Source organism: Girardinichthys multiradiatus, chromosome 6, assembly GCF_021462225.1.
Source record: "Girardinichthys multiradiatus isolate DD_20200921_A chromosome 6, DD_fGirMul_XY1, whole genome shotgun sequence".
Taxonomy (NCBI): Eukaryota; Metazoa; Chordata; class Actinopteri; order Cyprinodontiformes; family Goodeidae; genus Girardinichthys; species Girardinichthys multiradiatus.
The window spans coordinates 41,412,036-41,439,307 of NC_061799.1; the positions used below are offsets into that span (position 1 = coordinate 41,412,036).

The following is a 27,272-nucleotide window of genomic DNA, read 5'->3' on the forward strand; positions in this document are numbered from 1 at the left end:
GTGCATTAGACAATGCAGCCCCGTTGAAAAAGAAGGTAATCATTCATAGGAGGCTCCTTGGTTTAAAGCACAATGTTAGAAGATTGGAGAGAAAATGGCGCTCTACACACCTAGAGGATTCCTACTTAATCTGGAAAAATAGCCTACTGTTGTATAAAAAGACACTTCACCAAGCTAGAACAGCTTATTTCTCATCATTAATAGAAGAGAACAAGAATATTCCTAGGTTTCTCTTTAGTACAGTTGCTAAACTTACACAGAGTCATAGCTCTGTTGAGCCATCCATTCCCTTAGCTCTTAGCAGCCATGATTTTATGGGATTCTTCTTAAATAAAATTGATTATATTAAAAAGAAAATCTTTGAAATACTCCCGAAGATGACTACTTCATCCTCAGCAAGTGAGACAACATTGGAAATAACTGCAGAACCTGATTTGTGTTTGGACTGTTTTGATCCTGTGGAGCTTCCTGAGTTATCAGAAATATTAGCTTCATCTAAACCTTCAACTTGTATGTTAGACCCAATCCCAACCAAATTATTTAAGGAAGTGTTCCCTCTGATTACCAGCCCCATTTTAGATATGATTAATCTATCTTTAGTAAATGGATATGTACCACAGGCTTTTAAGTTAGCTGTCATTAAACCTTCACTTAAGAAACCTTCGCTTGATTGAGATGACTTGAAAAATTACAGACCTATATCCAATCTTCCATTCTTATCTAAAATTCTTGAGAAAATAGTTGCTAATCAAATGTGTGAACATTTACACAGCAATGACCTGTTTGAAGAGTTTCAGTCAGGCTTCAGAGCTCATCATAGCACTGAAACAGCTCTGCTGAAAGTCACTAATGATATTCTTATGTCCTCAGATAATGGACTTGTGCCTGTACTGTTTCTGTTAGATCTCAGTGCTTCATTTGATACAGTCGACCATAATATTCTCTTAAAAAGGCTGGAATATGCTGTAGGGATACGGGGAACAGTGCTAGGCTGGTTTAAATCTCATCTGTCTGACAGATTCCAGTTTGTTCATGTAAATGATAAATCATCTTTAAACTCCAGGGTTAATTGTGGAGTACCACAGAGTTCAGTCCTTGGGCCAATTCTCTTTACTATATATATGCTTCCAATAGGTCAAATTATCAGGCAGCATAGGATACATTTTCACTGTTATGCTGATGATACTCAGCTTTACTTATCCATAAATCCTGATGAGCCCAACCAGTTAGATAGACTACAAGCATGTCTTGAAGATATAAAAACTTGGATGACTTTACATTTTTTGCTTCTAAATTCAGACAAGACAGAAGTTGTCATCTTTGGACCGGAGTCTTTAAAAAAGAAACTGCTTAGTCAATCACTTAACCTGGATGGCATTAAATTGACCTCCGGTAATAAAGTAAAAAACCTTGGTGTTACTTTTGACCAGGACATGTCCTTTAAATCCCATATCAAACAGGTTTCTAGGATTTCCTTCTTTCATCTCCAGAACATTGCCAAAATTAGAAATATCCTATCCAGGAGTGACACTGAAAAACTAGTCCATGCATTTGTTACTTCAAGGCTGGACTATTGTAATTCTTTACTATCAGGATGTCCACAAAATGCAGTTAAAAGCCTTCAGCTGATTCAAAATGCTGCAGCAAGAGTTCTGATGAAAATTCAAAAGAGAGATCATATTTCTCCTATTTTAGCTTCCCTTCACTGGCTCCCTGTTAAATCCAGAATAGAATTCAAAATCCTCCTCCTCACATATAAAGCCCTTAATGATCTAGCTCCATCATACATCAGAGATCTGATTGTTCCATATGTTCCTAACAGAGCACTTCGTTCTCAGACTGCAGGTTTACTGGTGGTTCCTACAGTCTCTAGAAGTAGAATGGGAGGCAGATCTTTTAGTTATCAGGCTTCTCACCTGTGGAACCAGCTCCCGATTTTGGTCCGTGAGGCAGACACCCTGTCTACTTTTAAGGCTAGGCTTAAAACTTTCCTTTTTGATAAAGCTTATAGTTAGAGTGGCTTAGGCTATCTTCCTTATTTTTTTACCTCCGTCTTCCTCCATCCCTGTTGGATGGAGTAAGGGGGAGTCAGGTTTAGCCTAAACCGGCTCAGTTATGGTTGAGGTGCAAACACACCCTCCATTTCTGCTACCTGTATGACCCCTTCTCTTTTCCAATGGTTATAATCAGTCTGACAGAGAGAGGTATCCCAATCATTGTGGTTTTTAGTATAACAATGACCATCAGTGGGACCCTTTGTGGGGTACCTTGAGACAACATTATTGTAAATAATTGCCGTTTAACTAAACAATCTAAACTGAAACTATCTGTGTAGTTATGCTGCTGTAGGTTTAGGCTGTTGGATGTCATAATGACCACTTTCACCCTCATCGCTACATTCTCACACTACTGTCCAATTTTGCATTATTTGCTGTTATTTCAGCTTTTAACTTTGTTCTCTCTTTTCTCTTCCTAGAAGCTACACCTGGCCTGGCTCTGTGTCTACCTGTGACACCTTTCTGGAGAGGGGCATCGTCCAAGCTTTTGCTGGCAACAACTTAATGCTCACCTTCTACAGATGATCCACATGGCCCTGTCTTTTAGTGTTTAACCCTTTCTCTCTCCTAGACATGACGATTGACTAAGCTTTACTGTAACTAATTATATGTGCTCTTTTTCAGACTCTAACCTTGAAAACTGGGTCAGAGTTTATCTATTCTTTCTTTCTAGGTGAAACGACTAAAGGAGCTACATCCATTAACATTTACTTCTGCTTCCCATAGAAAGGACTCCTGGATCAGTGCTTCTTTGTTCTCTTTGTGTCTCTGCTCTGTTCTCTCAAACCCCGAGTCGGTCATATCAGATGGCCGCTCACACTGAGCCTGGTTCTGCTGGAGGTTTCTTCCTGTTAAAAGGGAGTTTTTCCTCTCCACTGTCGCTACATGCATGCTCAGAATGAGGGATTGCTGCAAAGTCAACGCTAGTGACTGTCCACTGTCTCTACATGCTCATCCAGGAGGAGTGAATGCTGCAAGTCACTGATTGGATGCAATCTGCTGGGTTTCCTTAGATAGAAAAACCTTTTATCCAATTTGAATAAATAACTGAATCTGACTGCACTGTTCAATGGTTAGGATTAATTGGAATATATGTACCTGACTGTTGTGAAGTGCCTTGAGACAACATGTGTTGTGAATTGGCACTATATAAATAAAACTGAATTGAAGTTACATGTACTTTGATTGTTCTGAGTTCTGGTCATTCTCCTGTTTGTGACAAAGAGTTTCCATAAAAGCAAATTCTAATGCTTTCAAATCGTATGATGTTTGAGTCAAGAACAACAGCCATACCTTGGTTTTTCCATTTCCTGTTCAAAGATGCCCAAAAACGAGACCTATGGAGAACCAGTGCACAAACATTTCTGGGGGCATACATTCATTTTTATTCATAATAATGGTTGCATCTTATTATCTGCAGGTTCATAAAATCATGAAATAACATTGCTGAAGTTAGCTTCTGATTTTTCAATATGTTAAATGAATTTCAGTATTTCATCTTTTTGGTGGCGTCAGAACCAACTTAGATCAGTTCTATTTAAAAAAATTATAACAGACTAGTCAAATATGGATTTGACAACTTCAGGTTTTACCTTTTAAATAATGGAAAAAGGTATGGAAACAAATATTCCAAATTGAATGTCGTTTTTCTAGCCTTATCCAGGCTTTTCAAGATTTCTCAAAACTCTTGTTTACCCTCACAGCGCCACACTGTACAAGCTCTCCAATTCATCTGGCCGAGCTATTCTGCTAGAACTCCTCCAGATGTGACCTGTTGCCTGGAGACTTTTCTTACCAAATATTTCTCCTCGACAGTATTTGATGCAGGGAAATGAAAACGGAGGGAAACTGTCACAGAATGTGGCATAAAGGAGAAAGACACCTACAAATTAAAAAAGACAGATAGAGGGACAAAAGAAGGACGGTTGCACTAAAAAGCTGGAGATAAATAATGTGTAAAACTGGGAGAAAGATGTCTAAAACCCAGGTTCTCTCCAAAAAAAAGAAACCCAGATGAAGGAGACTTTGCAAACTCGTCACCTGTCTTTATTTTCCTAAATCCCCTTTTCTTCCTTTACATCTCAGTGGAGACACAATGCTTTATGTCTCGTCGAAAGTCTCAAGAATGAAAACCTGCCATTAATGTTGCTGAAAAAGGACAACTGTCTTTCAGACACGTTCCTTTTAACAAAGAGCAAAAGTGTGGGACGTAACATGTGTAATTATCCCTGCTGCTGGGTTTTTGTCTCTTCCTCTCTAAGACAGAAAGAGTCAAATTGTTTTCCTGTTTCCAACACTCAACTTTAACTGTTGGAGGAAGTTTGACAATGAGGGAGGCTGTTATTACTGTGTCTGGTATCTGAGTATGTCGACTGCTGGCAGATACAAGAATGTGCTACAATGGCTTGTATTTTAGGATAAAACTTAACTTTTGCTCTGTGTTTATGGGTCCAAATTATTAAGTCCTGTAAAATGTTTGAACAGAGACCTGGCAATAAAGTGTTCTGACTCTGGGTCCAACCTAAATGCAATGATTTGACTCAGTGCTGGAGGCTCCAGCAACTGCCTGTAACAGTATTATTTCTGGTCACTGGTGCCTGTTCTAGGTGTGTCAGCCCCATTTAAAGCAAATTATTTATATACTCTTTAATCAGCATGTGAACCAAATTACATCCTAATCCCACCATTTCATCTATATGGTGATTTGGAATAACTTTTTAAGTGTATGTTAGAAAGTCTGTTAACTTATGTTCAATAAAATATGTTCACTTGTTCACTTATTTGTTTTAATATCAACTTTCCAATTAAAAAACACTGAGCATCAAATACTTTATTAGAACTCATATATAATTGGGTTACAATTCTGTCACCACAAACTGTAATAGTTGTATAGTTGAATAAGAGGATGTGAAAGCAGATTTAGATTCTATTGGCACCGGTAGATAAAGTCTTATTCATATCCAGGTTCAGCTGTTAGATTCCTAAACACTAATCTCTGGAAATGTTTTAAACTTGAAACATTGTTCTGTAGAAAAAACAATGTTTTAATTCAGTATACAGCTAGAATGTTCAAAACCTAACTCTGGTCTTTAGTCCAACACTGCTTCTAACATTGCTTCAGGAAGAGGTTTTGGGACTGACTGATATTGTATTGTGATATATGTTAACAACAGGTTTGTAGGAGAACATATTGTTACACCACCTTGTAAAGATGGAACATATTGGACTGAGACTAAGTGACAGTTGAAGCTGCTGTCTTTTCCATTAATGAGGAAAAGTTGATGCATCATTCTGATGAAGGATGATAAATTATAGAGAAAACTAAGAAATTATTTTCATTCTACCTAAACTTTCCATTTGTCCTGTTTTAACATGTTGTCACATCACATCCATAAACTCTTGTTTATATTTAGCTCATCCTTCTTCCCATCAGCTGTCACTAGCTTATCTGGCCCAGCTACAAAAAAAGCATCCCCACAGCATGATGTTGCCACCACTATGTTTTACCATGGGGAATGTAGGTCAGAAAGTTTCATTTTGGTCTTATCTGTCCAGAGCTAAATTTTTGCTGGGTCCCCTACATGACTTGTGGCAAACTACAAAAGGGAATGACTTTCTTTTAACAATGGCTTTGCTGTTAGCACTCTTCAAGAAAGGCCAGAATGATGGAGTACCATTAGTTGCACTGTCATTCGAATCCTAATGCAGTTAGCATACATCTCTTTGCTGCTCCTCTGATTAATGTTTTCTTTGCCAAGGTGACCAAGGATGGTAGGCATCCTTGTATAAGTGCCATACTCTTCCTCACTTCAGATGATCGATACAACAACTCACTAGGAGAAGTTCAAAGCTTGATGCCTGTGCAGATTCCCACTCATCCGAGTCATGGCTACTGCAAAAGGCTTTGATCAGAGGCAAACTGACTTTAGTTCATTTTTTTTCTTCCTTAAAACTATTTAAACACATATCCAGGACATTTAAGCAACCTTCAAGAACCTGGAGTTTGAAAACTGCTGTTTTCAATGGAGGTCCATCCTTTAAGGAGCATTCCAAGTGAGATGCAAATCAATGACCTGCCTATTCTTCCCTGGACTCTTTTGTTTAGTGTGATTTGTTTTCTTAGTCACTTGGATCCTGATGAGACTACTTATGTAGAATGAGTTTCAAACCAAGGTTGTAGAAAGCTGGGCATAATGACCTAACAAAAGCACTCCACACTTCTCAGATTTTAACACATCATCATATATTGTTTTCCTACATGGTCACAATTATGCAATGCGTTGTGTTGGCCTACTACATGCAATCCCAATAAATACCTTGAAGTTTATGATTTTAACATGGGTTTTAGGGGTATGTGGACTATTGCAAGGCACCATAAGTATACCATCTCAGGAGGACATGATCTGTGCCATTTATAAAATTAGGCTTCTGACCTGGAAAATCTTATACACAACATTCTAATATTTGATAAACAGTTTTAATCATCTAAATTAAATCACTGCGTCTGGTATTTGTGTTATTTACTGAAAAAAAGATTGATGGCTATATATATAAAAAATAAATACATTTTAATTCACATTTTACCAATGTCTTTAGAATATGAGTCAATGAATGAATCTCATCAAAACCAACCAGTTTATCTGACAAGACAGCAGGGAATCTAATTATATTTAGCTTGACAGCCAATATATTTTTAATAAACGAGTTTTATGGTTATTGACACGCTGCTGGAAGAAGATCCGAAACACTGTTTTTTCCTTTGGTCAAAGCGTGGGTGAGCAAAGGCTGGAGAAATTTCCTTAAATAAGCGCAGCAACCACAATACTTCACATACAGTCCTGCCTTATTAATAGAGTGTGTGGGAGGTGGGAACGTACGCCTGACAGTGATCGTGTGCTCATGTGTCAGTGTGTGGTTTTGCATGCCTGTGTGGGTGTTTGCACCCTTTCTTTCATGTCATCTGTGCATTTGTGTATGTTTATATGTGTGTTTGTGCATGTTTACTGCTCCATGCATGTGCACGCTGGCACAGTTTGTGCTCCACTTCGGGCATGTGTGGGTACATGTGTTGGATCTGTTGTTGCATTTGTGACGTTTGATAGAGTTGCTCTTTTGTTCTCATATAGTTTCTCGCTGACACACACACACACACACACACACACACACACACACACACACACACACACACTGAGACACTTTTTGGTGTTGCGCCCAGATTTGAAATGCATGGTGTTTCTGTTGCTTTTAATGGAATACCAGTGTATCTGCCTCGAGGGAAGCATAAACCTACTATTCCAACACTGGTTACCAAATTGATTCCCTCACTTACTGAGTTCACATGACTCTTTCTTCCTCCGTTTCCTTCCTACAGGCTGCTTTCCCTCCTTAAATCTGTACCATGCCGAGAGCGGCCCTCAGCATGCCGAGCACAGCCGCAACAGTAAACACAAAGTAGTGTCGAATTAGCATAACCCAAGGTCAGAAGCAATCATTTCCCAAGACCCCGCAGATCAATTTGGGTTCCACAAATGTAAAGCGAGTCATGTGCATGTCCTTTCTCTGAACGAATATTCGCCTGGGGTGTTTGCTGTATAGAAATCATTAATATTCATGGTGTAGAATGTGGGCACACTGCGAGCCAGCCACCGAAGTTAAGCAAGCGTTGCATCAAAATTTACATTGGGCAATGGTAGGCTGGTTGTGTTGCCGTGATGCCCCATGGGGGACTGCGGGAGGCCGGCACAGTAGCGGTCTGAAATGCAGAGTTTAGAAAGCAGATGAGGTGCTTACAATCGGGCTGGCATTGATGTAGTCAGAGCTGCCTTGGCTGTTCTCCACCTTCAAGGTGATTCTGGAGTGATCATCTGGAACAGAAAAATGAAAGCTTCAGCACTTTTTGTCTCACTCAAGCAAGTTTTTACTGCCCACAAAGCAAACGTTTGTAACATAACTTGCAATTTTATAAAAAATCCAGTGAATTTTCAGCTTGCAACCAAAGGAGTGGAATGGAATGGAAAAACGTGAGATGCTCTTTGCTTTTTCTTGAAGTTTAAAGGATTAAGACCTAAATCTCCCCTCCATCCAGAAAGATCTAACAAATTGTCACCATACTTCAAACTTTCTACATTGAAGCTCTGAACTCCGGGAGCACTAATGTGTCAAAGGTTTAATCAAAGGGATATCACACTGATCTAAAAGATTACATTAGTACATGCCAAAATCCAAGAAACTTTTAGGGCTAAGATGGTGACTTGTGCATCCAGTGGCTTGAAAAGATGTTCTGCTCATCATCGTTACTTCATTTTATAACAGTATTTTCCTATTTTACACAAGTAAAACCTCCCCAGTTTAATTGGCAAAAACAGTTCAGTTTTTCCCCCTTACAGAAGCTTAAGGTGCTTCAAATTGGAAGCACAATTTATTCCCGACAAACCGCTTTCCCAGTTCACAATCTGGATTTCATTAAGCCTCAGCCTACTGCAGAGACTGGCAAAGCACTTTTTTTTTTGTAGATGGGGCCATTTCCACAAAGGCTTAGAAATTTTAATCATTGATGAGGTCTGTGCAGGAGAGCTTTAATAGAAAACTAATTTACAACCCTTCTGCTCAATACATCTGCTCCCAGTTTCTGATAATAGACGAAAGGCCCAGAAAACACAGACAGAGCTGTTTAGAGATCAAAAGGGTAACACCTCCATGTTTAAATGATATCAAGAAATGCAAGACCGAAGTTAGGTTGCCCTTGGTCAATACATTTTTAAAAATGGCAAAAAATGTATCTTACTTATTACTTGTAATAAAAAAAAAGCTTTGGAAAACCTTCAGAAGAATTGATCAATATCACTATAAAAGATAAGAAATTCTGGCCTCTTCACAGTAATATACAAAGAAATAAGGGGCATTTTAAGACTTTTGCACTGTAGCTCATCAAGAAAAAAAGGAATAGGCCGAGCTGTACTTACATGCCACCACAGCAGTGGAGCGGTTCTTCTTTGTGTTGCCATTCTTCAGGCCAGTGGTAGTTGCATTGGGTTCAGCCTGATATGCACACAACGCTTCCCATTCCTTCAACAGGCGGTCCTTATTCTTCAGGTGATCTTCCATATAAGACTGAAGGAGACAGGAAGAAGAGACAACGTGCGGGAGGTTAGAAATACTCCATTCATCTTCATCACAGATCGATTCATGTAAGGTAAAAGAAGACTTGGTTCTTGGTATGATAGTTAAACTGTTAAACTTCTGGGCAGGGTTATTCTCAGTGCCTTGCAACAATATTCATAACGCTTTAACTTCTCCACATTTTCTCACATTAAAACCACATATAAATCAATGAATTTTAATCCTTAGTCATTTTAGATTTTATGTGTATGCATAATACACAACTGAATAGGAATAAGTCAAGTCAAAGTGTTTGTTGTCACTTGCACATTGGAACTGGCATCCCTCGATACAGTGAAATTCTTACTTAGCTGCTCCATAAAAGGCAGTGCCACAATTTAATAAAAATCAAATATAATAATATTATATTATTAAATAATATTATTGCAATGACCAGGGCGGTTGCAGAGGCAAAAATTCGGGCCTGGGACAGTTTTGGTGAGCCCATGGAGAAGTACTATCGATCAGCCTCAAAGCGATTCTGGCATATGTCTGGCACCTCAGGAGGGGGAAGCAATGGTAGGGAGCTGCTGACCTCGACGGAATACATTATCGGGCGGTGGAAGGAGTACTTTGATGATCTCCTCAACCCTGACGACATACCTTCCCTGGTGGAGGCAGAAACTAGGGTCTCTGAGCCGGACTTGTTCATCACCCATGAACACACCATCCCCATTGTTAAACCAGACAGTGGCTGCAGCATTCCTGGAGCATCATGCTGTAGGGATGCTTTTCTTCAGCACGGACAAAGAAGCTGATCAGAGTTGATGGGGGGATGGATAGAGCTAAATGCAGGGCAATGCTAGAAGAGACCCTGACTGGATGGAGGTTCATCTTCCAACAGGAGAAATCCCTTATACATACAGCCAGGCCTCCAATGAAATGATTTACATCAATGTATATTCATGTGTTAGAGTTGAACAAAGTTCAGGGCCAAATCCAGAGAATCTGTGGTAAGACTCCAAAATAATATTTACATTCAATCTGGCTGGGCATGTGCTACTTCACAAAGAAGAATGGGCGGAAATTGAGGTGTCTAGGTGTGCAAAGCTGGCAGACATACCTCCAAGACTTTCAGCTGGCAGGACAATGTGGTAAAACAATTTGGAAATCATAAATACCCTTACTGATATTTGTCTATCATTTAAAATCTCAATGAAAGAAGTTGAGGTTTTGGCCTACAATGTCACAAAATGAGGAATAGCTCATTGGATATGAATATTTACGAAAACTACTAAATTAACTTTGGCAGTTTATAATTTCAGCATACTAGCTTAAAAAAGAAAAAAATCTCTGACTGGCTTCAGCTTTAATGGAGAAACACCAGAACGGACAACAGAATAATTAAAATCAAGTGGTTCTTTTTTGTGACTGTCAGACAGTTTTTAAACTTAAATTGCTGTTATAACAACAGAGGTTAGTTGAGGCAGAAATGACACCATTTGTTTTTGTTCTAGATAGAAATTATAGTCACCAAAATTGAAGAATTCAAGAGAAATCCAGAACAGTTATGGCACTAAATAAACACATGATCAAACTGAATCGGATCAATTATAAACCTCCTATTTTCTGAACCACATTAAGTTTCTCTTCAGATGATCTTCTCTGAAGATTAAAAGAAAAACAAATAATTTGGACACCTCATTAGCCTCATATCTAAATGCCTACACACGTAATTTCTTCAGTTTATTAAATGCACCGGTGTCATTTTAATCACAGCGCGCATATTTAATCTACCCCTGCTCCAAGTCATGATGACCAGTTTCATCCTTGCCATTACCTACATTCAGCCAGTTTTCATAATTAAAGGCAGCAGGGTGACTTTGAACAATTGCCCTTAAATTAACTTGGCGCAAGACCAAAACAAGCGGAAAAGTCGTAGCTGGCCGTATCTGATGGTGAAGAGGCGTAGCTTTGTTTCAGAGCAGAGCTGAGAATCAGGTGCAAGCGCATACAAAATATAGGCCATCGTCTTTAATATAAGAGACGAGGGTCCGAAACGAGGTGGGGTGGTTCCTTAAATGGCTCCACCAATGATTTATGGTGACAATTACAAATGAGGGGCTTATCTTAATCAGAATAAGCTCCCAAAAAAGGCCTAATGGCTCTGAGCTGAAATGAAAGAAGTTTGTTAATAAAATAGGAAACAGCAGCTGAGGTAGATGGAGGAAAATTGGTCTTCAGGTCTTTCCAGCTACAGTGTGCACAGCTGGAAGATAACATGCACAGTGTAACATTAGCCTGTCCTTCCTGTAGTAGCTTTGCCCCATTATACTTGCTAAAAGCAGCAACATCATCATCATCCATCAGAAGATACACACTAAGGAAATGCACAGAAACATGTCTAAAGAACCAAAATATTTAAAAAGAACAAGTCCACCCACACAGAACAAAAACATAGAGATTCCAGTAATACAAATAGAAGGCAGATATCTAATGCATGTCTGCAGACCCGTTATTCATATGAAAAAAGGTACAGAAATGTATGTGATCCTACCGACGATACATTTATTTACATGCACTGTCCAAATTAGATGCCCCCAACTGCCCTTTACCCCCTAACCCCTCTCTCCCTCTAATGCCAGAGTAATAGGGTTTTATGGCTGTGTAAAGGGATTATTGCAATCCAATCAGGAGGTGCTGAGATCACCATGTGGCGGCCAAACACTGAATAATCCCCTTACAGCAGGGGAGGGAGGAGGCTTGCAGCTGCCAAAGGTGCTCAATAAAAAACGCTACCGAGCCAGCATTGTGACTCTGACACACCATCCAGAAGCACCTGTAGGAAAGAGCAGCATGAAAGCTGGGCCACATGGGAGGTGACATAATGCGGGAGCCATTTTGGATCGACTGAGGCAGAGAGTGAAAAGGGGAAGTGGGTGGAAGACATCACAGCGGGATGTGGTCACTCAGCAGGGAAGAGAGACCGGCCATAGAAAGTAACTCTGCACACTAATCACATTCTGATTTAGCATTTTATATCTATTATTATTTATTAAACCATGTATGTTTCATTCTTCCAGAAGATTTACAGTAAAACCACCCACCACTTTCTATTAAGCCACCCTTTCTGTTTGTCTTTTAAAGCTGTCATTGCTTTTTAAGGCTTGTTGAAAGGCTTATCGAGTTATGAACAAGTTTTGGACAAAAGAACGGTCAGACCTAAAAACAGTGTAACAGGTTAGAAACTCTCAGCCAATAAATCTTGGGTAATCACCATGTTGGTGCAAATACAATACAGAGAAAAAAACTTAACCTCTAAATAAAATGCCCAGAAGGAATGGTCCAGCTTGGACATAATCTTGTCCACATGCAGACCAACAATGTGGAGGATTTCATTTGCAAGGAGCTAGTATGTCTATAACATGCACCAGAGGACATGAGTGTCCAACAGCATAGCCTCACCCAATCATTCAGCCACTTTATTACGTACAGTGATCCAACTGCTTGTTTGTGCAAATAGAAGGGACGTTATGCCTAAACCATTTATATTGAGAAAAGGACAACGCTTGCAAGATGCAACTGCACCAATAGAGTGGCTGCAAAAAGTTGCAATTTATGGAATTTGTCTCCTAATTATCACTCATCTATTTATTTGATTTTCATTGTTTGGGGGTTAGGTTATTCCTTTTTTTGACGTATACTCTTTGTGAGAAAGAAGATGACAACTGCCTCAAGGGAGGCGAAGCATGAGTAAGGCACATGCCACAAACAACAACAAGAAGGCATTAAGAGATGGTGGAGCTGGAAATAAAAACACACATAAGTTTACTATAAATGATCACAACTAATCTCATTACACACTTTCTGAATGTGGAGGTCCAGCGGTGCAACAACTTAACCTGCCTCTGGTTCTGACTTGTTCCAGAAGCTCCAAAAGCATTAATTATATTTTCCATTCTTTAAAAAATCTTCCAACAGCTCTGCTCATTCAGCTACAGATGCTAATCTCCTTTATTTCAAAGTTACTGAGAATGGGGCTTTCCAAACCTCCTCCATGTCTTGGAGCTTAGGAACAGAAGTCTCAGTGCAGCTGAACAACCCTACTCACATTAGAGTTACTTTAGAACAGTGAAACTTGTGTTTGTTTAGAGCAGCATTTAATGGTCAAGAAGTTAGAAAACTAGTTGAAAGGTAATTTTATGTTTTATTGTTGACAATGTAAAAAATGCATTTTGTTGATCACTCACTGAATGAGTGTTAAACACATCTGCTGCCTGGCAGGTTATTTGATGGTACACTAAGCCTTGCGGATGACGTGGTCCTGCTGGCCCCCTCTAGCCAAGACCTACAGCATGCGCTGTGGCGGTTCGCAGCCGAGTGTGAAGCGGCTGGGATGAGGATCAGCTCCTCCAAGTCCGAGGCCATGGTACTCGACCGGAAAAGGGTGGCTTGTCCTCTTCAGGTTGGAGGGGAGTTCCTGCCTCAAGTGGAGGAGTTTAAGTATCTCGGGGTCTTGTTCACGAGTGAGGGAAGAATGGAGCGGGAGATCGACAGACGGATCGGTGCAGCTGCCACAGTAATGGGGGCGCTGTGCCGGTCCATTGTGGTGAAGAGAGAGCTGAGCCGAAAAGCAAAGCTCTCAATTTACTGGTCGGTCTACGTTCCTACCCTCACCTATGGCCATGAACTTTGGGTCATGACCGAAAGAACGAGATCACGGATACAAGCGGCTGAAATGAGCTTCCTCCGTAGGGTGGCTGGGCACTCCCTTAGAGATAGGGTGAGGAGCTCGGCCATCCGGGAGGGGCTCGGAGTAGAGCCGCTGCTCCTCCACATCGAGAGGAGCCAGTTGAGGTGGCTCGGGCATCTATACCGGATGCCTCCTGGACGCCTTCCTCGGGAGGTGTTCCAGGCACGTCCCACCGGGAGGAGGCCCAGGGGACGGCCCAGGACACGCTGGAGGGACTATGTCTCTCGGCTGGCCTGGGAACGCCTTGGGCTCCCCCTGGAGGAACTGGAGGAGGTGTCTGGAGAGAGGGACGTCTGGGCGTCTCTGCTGAGTCTGCTGCCCCCACGACCCGGTCCTGGATAAGCGGAAGACGACGAACGAACGAACACTAAGCCTTATTGTTTTTGTCAAATATATATCAGGTTTTATAAAAGTGCACCAGATCTGTTGGATAAGACCTGTTTGTCAAAGGCTGGTTTACTAAGTTAAATTAGCTAAACTCAGTTGCATTGTTTAATTGCACGCTTTGTCTTGACACATCCAGCTGAATTTCATCGACTCACAGTTTATTTACCCTAAAATTCCTGAGCTGAACTGCATCATGATAGAGCAGTGAATCATATCATGTCGTATGATTTTTCCCTTGAATCGGAGAGCTGGCGGTGCATTGAGATACGTGTTGTATCAGCCACTGAACAGAGATGCATAACCCCAACAAATCCTGACTCAGTCAATCATGTGCAAGCAACTGGATGCATTAAGGATTCTTGACATGTTGGAGACGGCTTGTGTAGGTTCAAACTGAACCTGAGAATGAGAAAGAAATTGACGTTGAATGAGGCATGGTTGTTGGTTCATAGTATTTCACAAGTTACTGATCTTCAGGGATTTTTACACACAACCATCTCTTTGGTTTTCAAAAGGATGGTCTGAAAAAGAGAAAATATTCAGTAAGCGGCGGTTTGGTGGATCAAAATGGCTGGTTGATATCAGAGGAGAATGGGCAGACTGGTTTGAGATGATAGAAAAGACAGCAGTAGCTTAAACAAACACTTGTTATAATACTCCAGGATACACCCTTGAATACACAAAATGTCAAACCTTTTGCACAGCACTGTGGATGCTTCCTCAAACACTTTTAGAAACTATTTCTATACACAGAATCATCTGCTTTCATATGTAATCAGTTCAGGTGAAGGTATCAATCAATAACAAGCTGCATCCAATTTTATTTACAAAATCAGCTGCCTGAGTTTTAGTTAGAAGCTGACATCATCCTGTTACTTGAGTACAATGCCTCTGCAGCTCAATCTCTTTTCCTCTTCAGCTGACCACATTAGAGTGATTTAACATCCATTTCCCGAAGCCCATTCCTCCTCTACTCGTCTGCTCTGTGACCCACTCCAACTTTGTGAATCACATTCCGGCTGGCCTGGTGGGGAGCAACAGAAAAGCGAAAAGAAACATTCCCAGCAAGGCAAATCTCAACGGAGGCGCCCACTGCAATGTAATCTATGACACCTAATTGGCCAGCAACAAAGGACAAGATAATGTGCTTTATATAGTGTCGCCTAATCCTCTTAAGACACAAGCAAAGAGGATGTGTGGGTGAGGGTGGTGAAGGGTCCTCTAAAAGCCAGTCACAAGGGAGCAACATTAACTTCGATAAGATGGTGAAAGCTGGTTCTCCTCATATTAAAATCAGTGTGTGGAAGATGACACAATTTGCCAGAGGTTTACAAGTGGCAATTAATATTTAAGCAGGGTGAGGAGGGGCAAAGCAACTCATCAGCGGCAACGTCAATTCTTTTTCTAAAGTCACCGATTTCTAATAATTGCTCAGCAGTTGCCTCACTCGAGCACGGGTCGCGCTGTCAGATCAAATATTTGCTTTTTTTTGTTCCTTTGCTCTTCGATGGATTGTTTCTCATGATGTGACATCACCCCTAATAAAAAAAAAAAAACATTTTGAGTTTCTCGCATTTCCTCCTCAGACAGGTCGACTGGGGCCCAGGTCTGTTGCCAGGAAACCCTCTGCTCCTGCTGCTCCTGTATGCAGTTAACATCACGGGGGGAATTCAAAATGAGCTCTCTTGTAAGTGTGAATATATTTGTATGGCTGACAGTATTGACTGCAAGAATGGAAATATGAGCAGTCACAAACAGGCACTGTACCAAAACATGGACACACAAAAAAATAAATGACAGAAAGAAAAAGATGGAATAAGAATCAGAACAAAATACAAAAGGCTAATTCAAAGGTATAAAAAAGGACAGGAGCTGCAAAAGATGGTGTATGATGTAATACAGTTTGAAAGACTGCAATAAAACAAGTGGGCTCACCTTAAATGGATGTTTACAAGTATGATTTTTTTATGTGCAATAATAGTAGGAAGCACTTATGAGTACTTGAATGACGTAGTTGCTGCTGATAGCAATCCGTCACTGCAAGATTGCATATGCATGAAGGATTCCTCAGAACGGGACTAGAAAGAAGACAAAACTTTCACTACAGTCCAGGAAACCTCTACACAGTGGTTTTACTGGTAATGCATTAATCAGGCTTCCAATCAAATCCATTTACTGTCATTTTACTGTAAGGCAAACGGTTTACAATTATAAACAAACTAAACACAAGAGTTCAACATTGTAAAAGCTTTAAGCAGGACAGTGTGAAGCCGTCTTTAATGTATAGTTTATCTGATGGTGGCAGTTCAAAAAGTTCATGAAGAATGTGTGAGGAGTATCTCACAAAGTTTAGAGCCGTGCTCCTGCAGCAGCTCTGAAACACAACCTGGACCCAGAGTAGCAACACAGCAGTGAACTTTCAACTGTATTTTGGGGTTTATTTTTGTCTACCATACTGCTTAAAAGCAGTTTCCTGTTTTCTTTGAGGCCAGACGTGCCATCAGTTCCATTTTTTGTTTTTTGCCAACTTCTGTTCTCAACCTAAGGATTATAACATGCAAAATCATTTCAATAAACTTTATTTCAACTCTTGTGACATAACTCAATAAAAATATTTAGAAAGTCTGAAAAAAAAAAAGACATGTAATGCTGATCATTTTGCTTCTATATACTGAAGATTTGAGTATGTAAAATGTGCTAAAGCAGCTATGATTATGTAGCAACATGTGTTTTCCATGCTGCTATGTCTGTGTTGTGAGACAATGAAACAGAAGGTGGTTTGGGCCAATCAGAGCCTCAGACCTGCAGCACTGAGCAGGAGGAGCTGTCCAAGGTGCTGATTGTAGCAGCGGCTTTGTGTGACTGCTGGTCTGAGTCTCAGCACTGTCACAGGAGTTAGAAAGATCAAAGTTTTACTGAAAAGCTCAAGGCTTTATTTTATCAACTCTACACAACACCACCTCTTGTAGTGTTCAACTGCCTGCATTGTAGATGCTATTTATTTTATAGGTTGAAACATTTTAAATGTGGAAATTACGTTTCTGGAATCTGTATGATTTAATTTAATTGACTTTATCTTTTTTTAGTGTTAGTAAGTGCCTTGAGATGATGTGCTATCTAAACAAACTGGACTGAAAAGCAGATTTGATCCCTGTGGTGGTAACAGTTTATTTATTTTTGTAATAATGCATGAAATTAGTTTCGGTTACCTTCAGTTATACTAAATAGAGTTTTTTAGAAGATCTAGAAATGTTGTACTTGGGTTGTTGGTATGAGTATTTTAGCAAGTTCTCGCTATACATAGAAAATACTTTGTAGACAAAACAATAATCTGTCCTGTCATTTTCAGAATTACATAATTTACAATTCCATGACCATTTAACCTCCTCACCTTATATTACTAATATTCTAACATTGCATACCATGATTCAGTACCATGACCAGACTTTAACTTATGCACTAACTGAATTAATTTAGGCTGTAATTATGAATAACTCTTCATTTCATCCTTCCTATCCCTAAGGACCTCTCCTGAGACAGCTTTATCACCACTAGAGGAAAACATACATGAACATGTTCACTCTTCTTTGTCACAAACTCAGATTTATTTTCAGGCACATATAACCTTGGCACTTCAAATACAGGCATTATACCGTGTTGTGGCTGCGCTTGTCAAAGAAATATTTTAGCTTGATTGTGTGCCTGCGTGGAACAACAGAGGAACTCACTGCAGAGGCTGCAAAGGGAGTCATTTCAGCTGTGCACAAATCTCATGGGTAATTAGAATCTTTGAACACATCAAAAAATGAAAAAAAGAAGTCTGCTTGCCAGCAACTTCATAATGCATGGAGAGTGAGAGAAGGAGGGGAGGGATGAAGAGGTGGTGAGTTGTTGAAGTGAGTAGCTGTACACCGAAATTACGATGGCACTCGACAGAATGCAACCGAGGTTCAATCGAGATTTTCATCTGTGGGAATAGATGAGGCTGAGAGGGCTGCTAATAGAAGCTGTGGGTGTAATGAGATGTACAGAAGCACACAGACATGGAGAAGGGGAGAAAGATGAGAGGAACAAGAAAGGTGTACGTTTGTGCATGAAGGGAATGTTCTGTATACGCAGTAAACCAGACAGGGATGTATCAGATCGGCCAAAAAAAGCTTTCAGGAATGACACAAGGAACAGAAAGGAAGGTAGAGGAAGCAACAAAAGCTTTCTAAGGTTATAAAGGATAAATGTTAGAAAAATTGAATGACATTAATATGTGCAATTTTAATTAATTTAGCTTCGGAATGTGATGGACTAATATTTAGGCGTGGTATTTTGTTTTAGCTACTGTGTGAGGGAGATCTATAGGGTAAGAGGAGAACATCTGCAAAGACGAAAAACGTCTGCAGTAATGTAAACATAAAATTACAAGAATGACCCCAGAACAGGTTGATATTTTCAGCTGGATGCTATTATTTATGTCGGGTTTTTTTGTTTTTTCCTTGAAATACATTGAATGTACTTCTGTAGCAAGTGTTGCCCATCCTGTTGTCATTTCAAGGGACACACTTGCTGCCATTTTGGTGATATATGATTGATTAAATGGAGAAAAAATATGGAATCCTTTTTCCCATGTTTTTCCATCAATGAACTGTCCACTGCTTATCTGAAATTTGGTCATGATGACATGCCAACATCACTCCTAAAAGACATACTCCTGCTGATGTCAGGAGATTAAAGGTGTTCCCAGGCCAGAAGAACTATACATGGTCTTTCCGTCAAGTTCTGGGTTCCCACCCAGTGAGACATGAAAAAAATCTTTGTCGAATGGTGTCCAGGAGCTATTCTCATCAGATGTCCGAATCACCTTAACTGAGTCCTTTCGGTGCAAAGCAACAGTTGTTCTACTTCAGGCTCTCACTGGATGATAAAGCTCCTGAGTGTATCTTCAAGGCTAAATCAGGCCACCCTACGGAGGAAGCGATTTTCAGTTGCTTATTTCCAGGATTGTGTCCCGGCTTCTATTCTGTCTGTCGTTATTCATATATCATGATCACAGGTGAGGGTCGGGATGCAGGTAGACCAACAAATCAATAGCTTTGCTTTTTATCCCACCTCCGTCTTCACTACCCCAAATTGCAGTATGCCCATATAAGCACAGATGAAACCGCAAACCTTTTTATCCAATCTTTATTTTACCATCACTTGTTCACAGGACACAAAATAACTTTAACGCATTTGTTTGAAGCAGACTGGAAGAACGAGGCCAGCTTTTCCCAGTTGAGAATCATGGCCTCAGACTTAAAAGAGACAAGTTTAGTCCCCATAAAGAGTGATTACCTTTCCAATTACATTTTCATGCAGATATGATCAACACTGGGAAGAATTATTGCCAGCTAACGGTGTAGAAACCAACAGTAGTAGAAACTGAAAATGTGAACATAAACATCTTGTGTTTAGATTAATTGATATTTATGAAAACAAAATGAGTATGCAGAGTTAGTCCATCAATGTGACTTCACATGGTTTTGGGGATGAAACATCACATCTTCATTCATCTGGCCAAAGGTTCTCATTGTAATACATCCTGTAACGGTATCACACCATGCTTAAATGTTACAGAATCACAGTTGAGCATTTAAACAGGACCCAAAGGTTTTCCTAGAGAGTGTGCAGGAAGATGCGAAGAAAAAAGTATTTCCTAAATAAACCATTTTAAAACATGTTTTTTTTCCTTCTTGTTTATTTTACCCACTGTTTGGTTAGATTACAGCATCACAGCATTACAACAACTGTTGTACTTTAAAAATATATAATTTTCTGGTTAGGCTGACAAACTACTTGGTTTAGATTAGGAATTTGTATTGCACGTAATGCTCCTCTTAATAAAACGTTTTAGATCATAGGCTCAAAGCCTCCTTCTGCAGTGGTCTTTGATGCTCATTGGCATCAATAAAACAGTTGCTATTACCAAGTTCTAGCTATAAAATCTATAATATCCCTGCTGATTATTTAAAAAGCCAGTGATTTGGGGTCATTTATACTTAATAAATCAGAATGTGTAATGTACGATGTCCATGGAACAAATAAATACACATGCTAAAAAAGTGTAAGGAATTCTTTAAGCCCCATTAAAGATTTGAAATGTTTTGTATTTACAAAATGCATAATTGGCTTCTCCTGCCCTCATTGTGGATGCATAAGATGAGTCGGTGAAAAAACAGCACAAGTGATTAAACTGGAGACTCACCAGTATCATGTGACCAGTCGAAATGTCCATGTTGGAGTGGGTGGGCTCTTCGCTCCATGAGGAGATACTGCCACGTCCGGAGGGGCTGATGGCCGGACCGCCGTCGCTGAACTGAGACGAGACACTGTTGATCCTGGAGGAGATCGGCTCTGGGCGTTCAACGGGAGGTTTGACCGACATGCGTTGCCGGCAGAGTTCCTGCAGGATGGAGGACAGGAACACATCAATAACTGCTCTCATGCAATGGATAACAAATAATAAAGAGACTTGATGCACAGTTATTTGAAGCTCTCAGATAGTCTCGCCTTGTTTTACCACTCAGCTTTTACAGGGAACAAAAACATAATGCCTCACAACTGAATACTAGAGGGTAAAGACATAAAAAAAATGTAAGCCTACATTCATTTGGTCTTAGATAAAATATCACCCCTGTCAGATCAAATCCTGCTCAAGCAAAATAAAGACCAGATTTATCCCAGATCCATCATGGCACTTAACTCTAATTGTGTAAAACATTACATCAAATGTCAATGGACTGCATTCATTTAGCATTTTCAGGGTTTTACTAATCAGTCAAAGCACTTTACATTTATAGCCGTATTTCCAATCTCAATTTACAGATCGGGGGGAACATTTGGGAAAGAGGGGTTCAACATTTGTAAGGGGAAGCTGGAACTGAACCAACAACCACCTAACGTTTGCAGAAGATTTCGAGTGAGAATTAAAGTTCCCTTTCATAAAGCTTCACCTTCTTTACCCAAGTCCCATTATTTTAAAACCATAACCTCCACCATTGTATCCCATGAGAGAATTAAACATCTAACTTTAATGAGACTTCAGTGTTTTTACAGAACCACATTAACTGGAATTAGCAAAGAAGAGGGTTAGGGAACTAGACATCTTCCTGTTAACAAGACTGTTGTTTTCACCTGTTATAAGATATATAAAAAAAACTTCTCTTTTCCACAGCCAGACAACCTGGGATCAGTGGTAGCGAGCTACAATTTCAAACCCAATTTCTTTAAGTGTTGTGTCCTATGAATAAAAAAAACTAAATCTTTAAAATAATTTTTCAAATTTTTTTTGAGAACACAAACAATCAAAAATTTTACATTTCAGGCACTTCAGCAACTTCTGACTTTTGTACACTAGAAATATTAACTGCTCAGTGAACTTTCACTGGTTAAATCAAGAAAACTTCAGAAAAGTGTAAGTCCCTTTGCAGAAAATACAATATCTTCATTCACACGCCTGAGCAAACTGTTATTTTCTGTCTGCTGGATACGTGACCACATGAAATATTGACACAATGTTTGGCTTATGCCTCCTTCACAGAGCTCCAAGCAGTAATGTCAGCCAGCTGTAATGAAGGACTATGACTGTCTGTAGATGGAAAGGACAATGGCAGGAGACAATGTGGCTCTAAATGGAGAGCTATGATTATACTCAGCATATAATAAGGACTGCAAATGAGATGTTAAACATGCAGTGAAAAAAACAACACTTAACTTCTCATTTGCTTTTGAAATTTGAGAGGGAAGGAAGAAGATTTTTAGACTAATTACCATAAAATGTAGCAGTATGTGAGCTGAGCCTAAGGACATATTGTCTCTGGTCCCACTTTATTACTGTCCTATTTTCTGGCCACAAACTCGAAGGAATAAAATCATGCACACAAACAGTGGAAATGGAAACATGTTGCATGACTGAGACCTCAGGATGACCGAGCATATACTGGAAAGAGCTTGGTATTTAACTATATTTAAGATGTTTAGGATACTTTTGGCCCATCAAACTCTGCAATTTCACAACATCTGACAATCTGGATAACTATACTTTCTCATATACTTAAAAAAATGCACTAGTGGCTCCAACAAAAACAAAACTGATGGTTAAAGACAACATAAGAACAACTATTAGTGAAAACATATTCATACTTCACGCTTTACAGCCAACATTCTCAATTGTTTTCTTTTCAATTACTGTGTTTTTGTCACTTCTGTATTGGGACTAGATATTAAAATCATACATTCTGTCACTTTTAGATCGGTCTGAGCCAGTGGTTTCAATACTTCAAGCCAATTAATTAACAATGAAGAAGATTCACAACTTCAGTTTAGCAATCAAGTTAACATGGCCATAACAAAACATCTACAACCAATATACTACTTTTATTTAAGCCCATTGTTTTTTTGTTTCAGTCATAACATTTATAGCAAGATTTTTCGAGCAAACCTTTTTATATTTCTATAGATCATGTGAAGATGCTCAGAGCTTACAGGATGGACTTAACCCTAATTTTAGGAGCTTTTAGGCTGAGCAATAGGACTTTTTTTACAAAGCTGTTTAGTTTAGCCTTAAAGAGGGGCCCATCTTTAAACCACCTTGCTGTTCAGACGGGGAAAGCATGAGTTAGAACAGGGCGTTGCTCCAACATCCCACTTCACACCTACTCACCATCTGAGCCCCATGTCTTCCTTCCTTGGCATCTCAAAGGTTGACTTCAACTTGTCGTGTCTCCTCTCTCCTATCATGCAGTGTGGGTCAAATTAGTGGCACACTTGGTAAATATGTTTAGGGCCTTTGGAAAAGAAATAGGACCATAGCATCAAAGAACCTCTACCATTCTTAACACTGGATACAAGGAGCTTTTTTTCACATATTCATACTTTGTTTTAGTCCAGACCCACATGGCGTGTTTGTTACCAAAAACCTAGTATTAGCTAAAAACGCGCATAGCTATGGATAAAGTCCCAGTAAGCTATAGTCAGCTCCAAACATTTACATTTGTGACAGTAGGACACGTAAGTGCTTTTTCTTGCCAATCAACAGTCTAATGGATGTTATCTAGACTTAGTGAAGCCAAAAAGGCACTTTAGCAGTGAGCTTTGAAGCTTTTACCTCCCTTACCATTTTAATTCCTGAGCATAGAGGCAAAATAAATATGGGTTTGCATACAGTCTGGTAGCCAGTGTCTAAAGGATATGGATCTCTGCATACCCCAGAGAAACAAAACGTCATGGATTGTTTTAGAATTTTCTATGAAGTCTGATCAACTAAAAAAAATATTTCAGGGAATTTTATTTTAGGGGAGCAAACAATAGTGCCACTAGAAAGTTTGTTAATATTTTATGTTAAAAGTTAAATCTTTCTAAAAATGCAGTGTAAGATTCCATAAAAATTGTCCTTAGTGCTTAAGTATAGTCTACGGCAGGGCATAAAGTATGTTTTTATTTTAAGGTGTTTTACTAATTTCTACCAGTGGAAGCCAACAAATTTGTCTAGGGCAGTTAATCATACTGAGAAAGAACATTTATTGAGAAAAATGCAAAGAACATTTAGGTCAAAGTTTGGGAAACAGTTAGGGCTTTTCTTTATTTCTCCTCATTCATTCATCATCATTTTCAAACTTTACAACACAAAAGGTATGATTTTGGTTATTTTGTTCCCCAATGTGCAGGATTGTTGGCTGCACTATTGATTTTTGCTCTCAAATGTGTCCCATTGCTTTATCCTGTTGCTGCCTTTATGGTACATCTACAACCTTATATAATGAGTTACTTCCATAAAAGGTCAAGTTTGTTGAGTGAATCTGCATGTCTAACCTCCTGCAGCAAACCGTTTAAATCTTTGGAAGCAAGTGCTTAAATACTACAGGCCCAGAAAGTTTGTTAAAAAATTACTTCCTTGGTACAACTACTTTTTACCCACAAAAACATATTACACACATGTAGTTTTCTTAGGGAACATGTAGAATAAACACAATTTGTGTAAAACACAATTATAATCTGACCCACTCATTTATTATTTTCAACTTCTTCAAATAACTACATTTTATTATCAACTGATGGAAATAAAAACTTAAACCTGTCACGTTGGACACAGGCTCTGTAACATATTACACATAACTATAAATCACATTCCTCAACCTGCAAGGACACCAACTACAGCAGGACACCAGAGCAAATCTCTGCGAGAATCTGTGTCTCCTAATGAGGGTGATGCTGATGATTAACCGACAGCGTGTTTGACTGACAGCAGAGGTAACGTGAGAGGGCCTTCATTAGTCTGGATCAGATCTAACGGATATTCTCATAGGTTGGTACGCTGACACTGATCTATGGGCTCGGACAGGGACTCATAAACGCATGCAGATTATTAAAGGACTCGAGAACCTGGTCCTGGGGAAAGGGGCAGCGCTGTGGCTGAAAAGCAAACTAAAACAGGTGACGGAAGACGGTGCAAATATTCTCTCCTGCTACTTCAACAGGAAATATGACTAAAGAATTACATCTTTTTATACTGTTGTATTGTTTCATATTTAGTCTTGACATTTTACTTAAAATTGTATCCAGCCTACAAATAATAGGATTTAAATTTAATAAAGTTCTGAGTGATTGCTGCAGGCATAGTGGATTTCTCAGACTTAGAAGTTTTGTGTGTCTCTGGTTACTGATCTGCATAGGTATTAGTTTGGAGAAGTAAATCATCGTTTCTCATAACAAAACCCATTCTAATTAATATTCTTTGGGGATAATTATGAAAAGCTTTATAAACACAACACACATTTGGCATAATTAGCATAATTCTGGACATTTAATTATTTATTTGTATTTATGTAAAGGCTCAAAAATATACATATACACTCACTAAAAACCTTTGAAAAGTGGTGCGGAAAGTTTCAGAATGTCCTAATGACAAAAAAGCCTATTGACTCCAGTTTAGTAATCATGAATGACTTTCTTTCAAGGTATGAAAAGCCTTTTTTGATAGCACTCACTGGATTAACAATGGGAATGTAAACAGCTATAAAGGAGAATTGCAGATTTGCAGAAGTTAGGAAAACAAATATGTCAACACTTTGCCAAATCTGGAAGTTGATGCATCAGATGACAGGTAATTGGCTAAGAACCAACAATGCTCCTGTTGGGACCACAGCCATGAATTTCAACATTAAAACTCTGGTACACACTTTTCTGGAACTTTCAAAATAAATTGTATTTAACCGACTTCCAGCACAACTTCAGAAGGGGAAAGGGGGGTAGCAACGGACTTCCCATGATGCCACTGGCCGTATAAAACCCCAACTTTCCAATGGTCCTTTCTCTACCATCCGGACTCTGGGCGAGGCTGGCCGGTGAGACAGCGCGCTAATGTCTCTTTGCTGGCAAAAAGACATAAACTCTTCAAACTCCAAGGGTGTCATAAGATCACGCGATCATATGCAAAGTTAAGTACGAGTGAATCACTGTTTGTGTACCCGGTGATTTCATTCATAAAGAGGGGAAATTAAGGTATAAGCATTGCTTTACTTTGTCTCTGAGGCCTGCAGAAGCAAACTGTTCCAGAGAATCTCCTGCAGAGACGCGGTCTCTACAAGCCGAGTCTGAAAGGACGACAACAGGAGCGGCATCACCGTGGTTACGGTAATGTGCAGTTGGTTGGCGGACACAACGGGCCGTCTTTCATCCACAGCTACGGAGGTTAGCTGGAAGCTGACCTTTTGTTCATAGAGTGACCGCACCTTCAAACCTTTTCAAACATCTTTAATCAACTTGCTTATATTGTACATAGCCCATTAATCTTCGTTATTCTTTAACTCTGCTTGGTAGTTTCGTTGGATTGTTTTAGCATAGTAAAGAGTTTGTTGATTGAAATATGTTTGACTTTAAGTTGACTTATTTTTGTTAATAAATTCTTGTATTTTAAGAAACTGTGTGAATTCATTCAACGTATGTGCAGAGTTTTGCTGTTCAGACTGAGTTTTATTAAACCTAATAACACTGTACCAGTTTTCAATCATGGTGGTGGCAGCATCATGTTGTGGGAATGTTTTCCTCTCAATATTAGTGAATTAAAATAATGCTGACATCATGTGGATCAAAGACAATCCACTTTTCATTCAAACATGTGCTCAATAGCTTGTTTTTTTTTATTAACTGAAGTTGCTTCTAGTCCAATCATTAAATTTTTGAAATGAAACAGTTCAATTAAATCTATAAAAATTTAAAATCGATTACCTTCATGCCAAGGATGAGCTGAGATGGTGAGTTGAGTTAATCAGCATAAAAAATAACATCTCCTCATTACAAGGACAGCTTTATAATTAACTGTTCAGATAAATTTATCTTGAAAATGATATAATGATTGTTCTGCAGTCAATGAATACGGACTCAGGGCTGATGTGTTACACATTTCAGGCTGGTGAGAAAGTGGAGGAAATTTGAAACTTACACTATTCTTATTGCCATTTTTATAGGTTTAATAATGGACAAATATTGTCTCGATGAATTAGACTCTCCCGGCTGTTTGTACTGTTTGTGCCTCAGAGGGAAAAAGGAGGACGATCCCAACATAGTGAACTTTGCAGCTGCAGCAATTTCGTTTATGATGTAATTAAAACGGCTTCAAAATGGCTTTCCTCTGAGAGCCAATTAGAGGACAAAGAGTGAAAAAATGTAAGGAAACTGTATAACCCAGACAGCTTTACAGTGTAAATAATGCAAATTTACCACTCTGACACCTCCAATCTCTGAGCTGTGTGCACACAAGTACCAGAATCTTTATTTACACCATATTGATTCCCACATTTCATCCCACTAATCACAGTGCTTTATGATATGGGGGCCATTCTGTTGCGACTTCTTGCAGCTTTTGTTTGTGTTTTTAGGTTTATGCGTCAGGACAGGCCTGGACAGAAAAGTTTTGTTTAAACCTTATTGTTACTAATATCTTTTAATAA

The 27,272-nt window shown here is 39.3% G+C and overlaps 1 protein-coding gene across 1 annotated transcript in view; it reads right to left on the reverse strand.

Moving 5' to 3' along the window:
* The window catches only part of LOC124869900 (receptor-type tyrosine-protein phosphatase N2-like), a 274,518-nt gene that overhangs the window by 42,142 nt on the left and 205,104 nt on the right, over window positions 1–27,272 (reverse strand). Inside the window, exons 14-16 of the mRNA XM_047368131.1 lie at window positions 20,531–20,728; window positions 9,020–9,167; window positions 7,848–7,921 (exon numbers count right to left, since the gene is read on the reverse strand). Coding sequence (XP_047224087.1) covers window positions 7,848–7,921; window positions 9,020–9,167; window positions 20,531–20,728 — 420 coding nt within the window. The remainder of the gene's footprint in view (window positions 1–7,847; window positions 7,922–9,019; window positions 9,168–20,530; window positions 20,729–27,272) is intronic.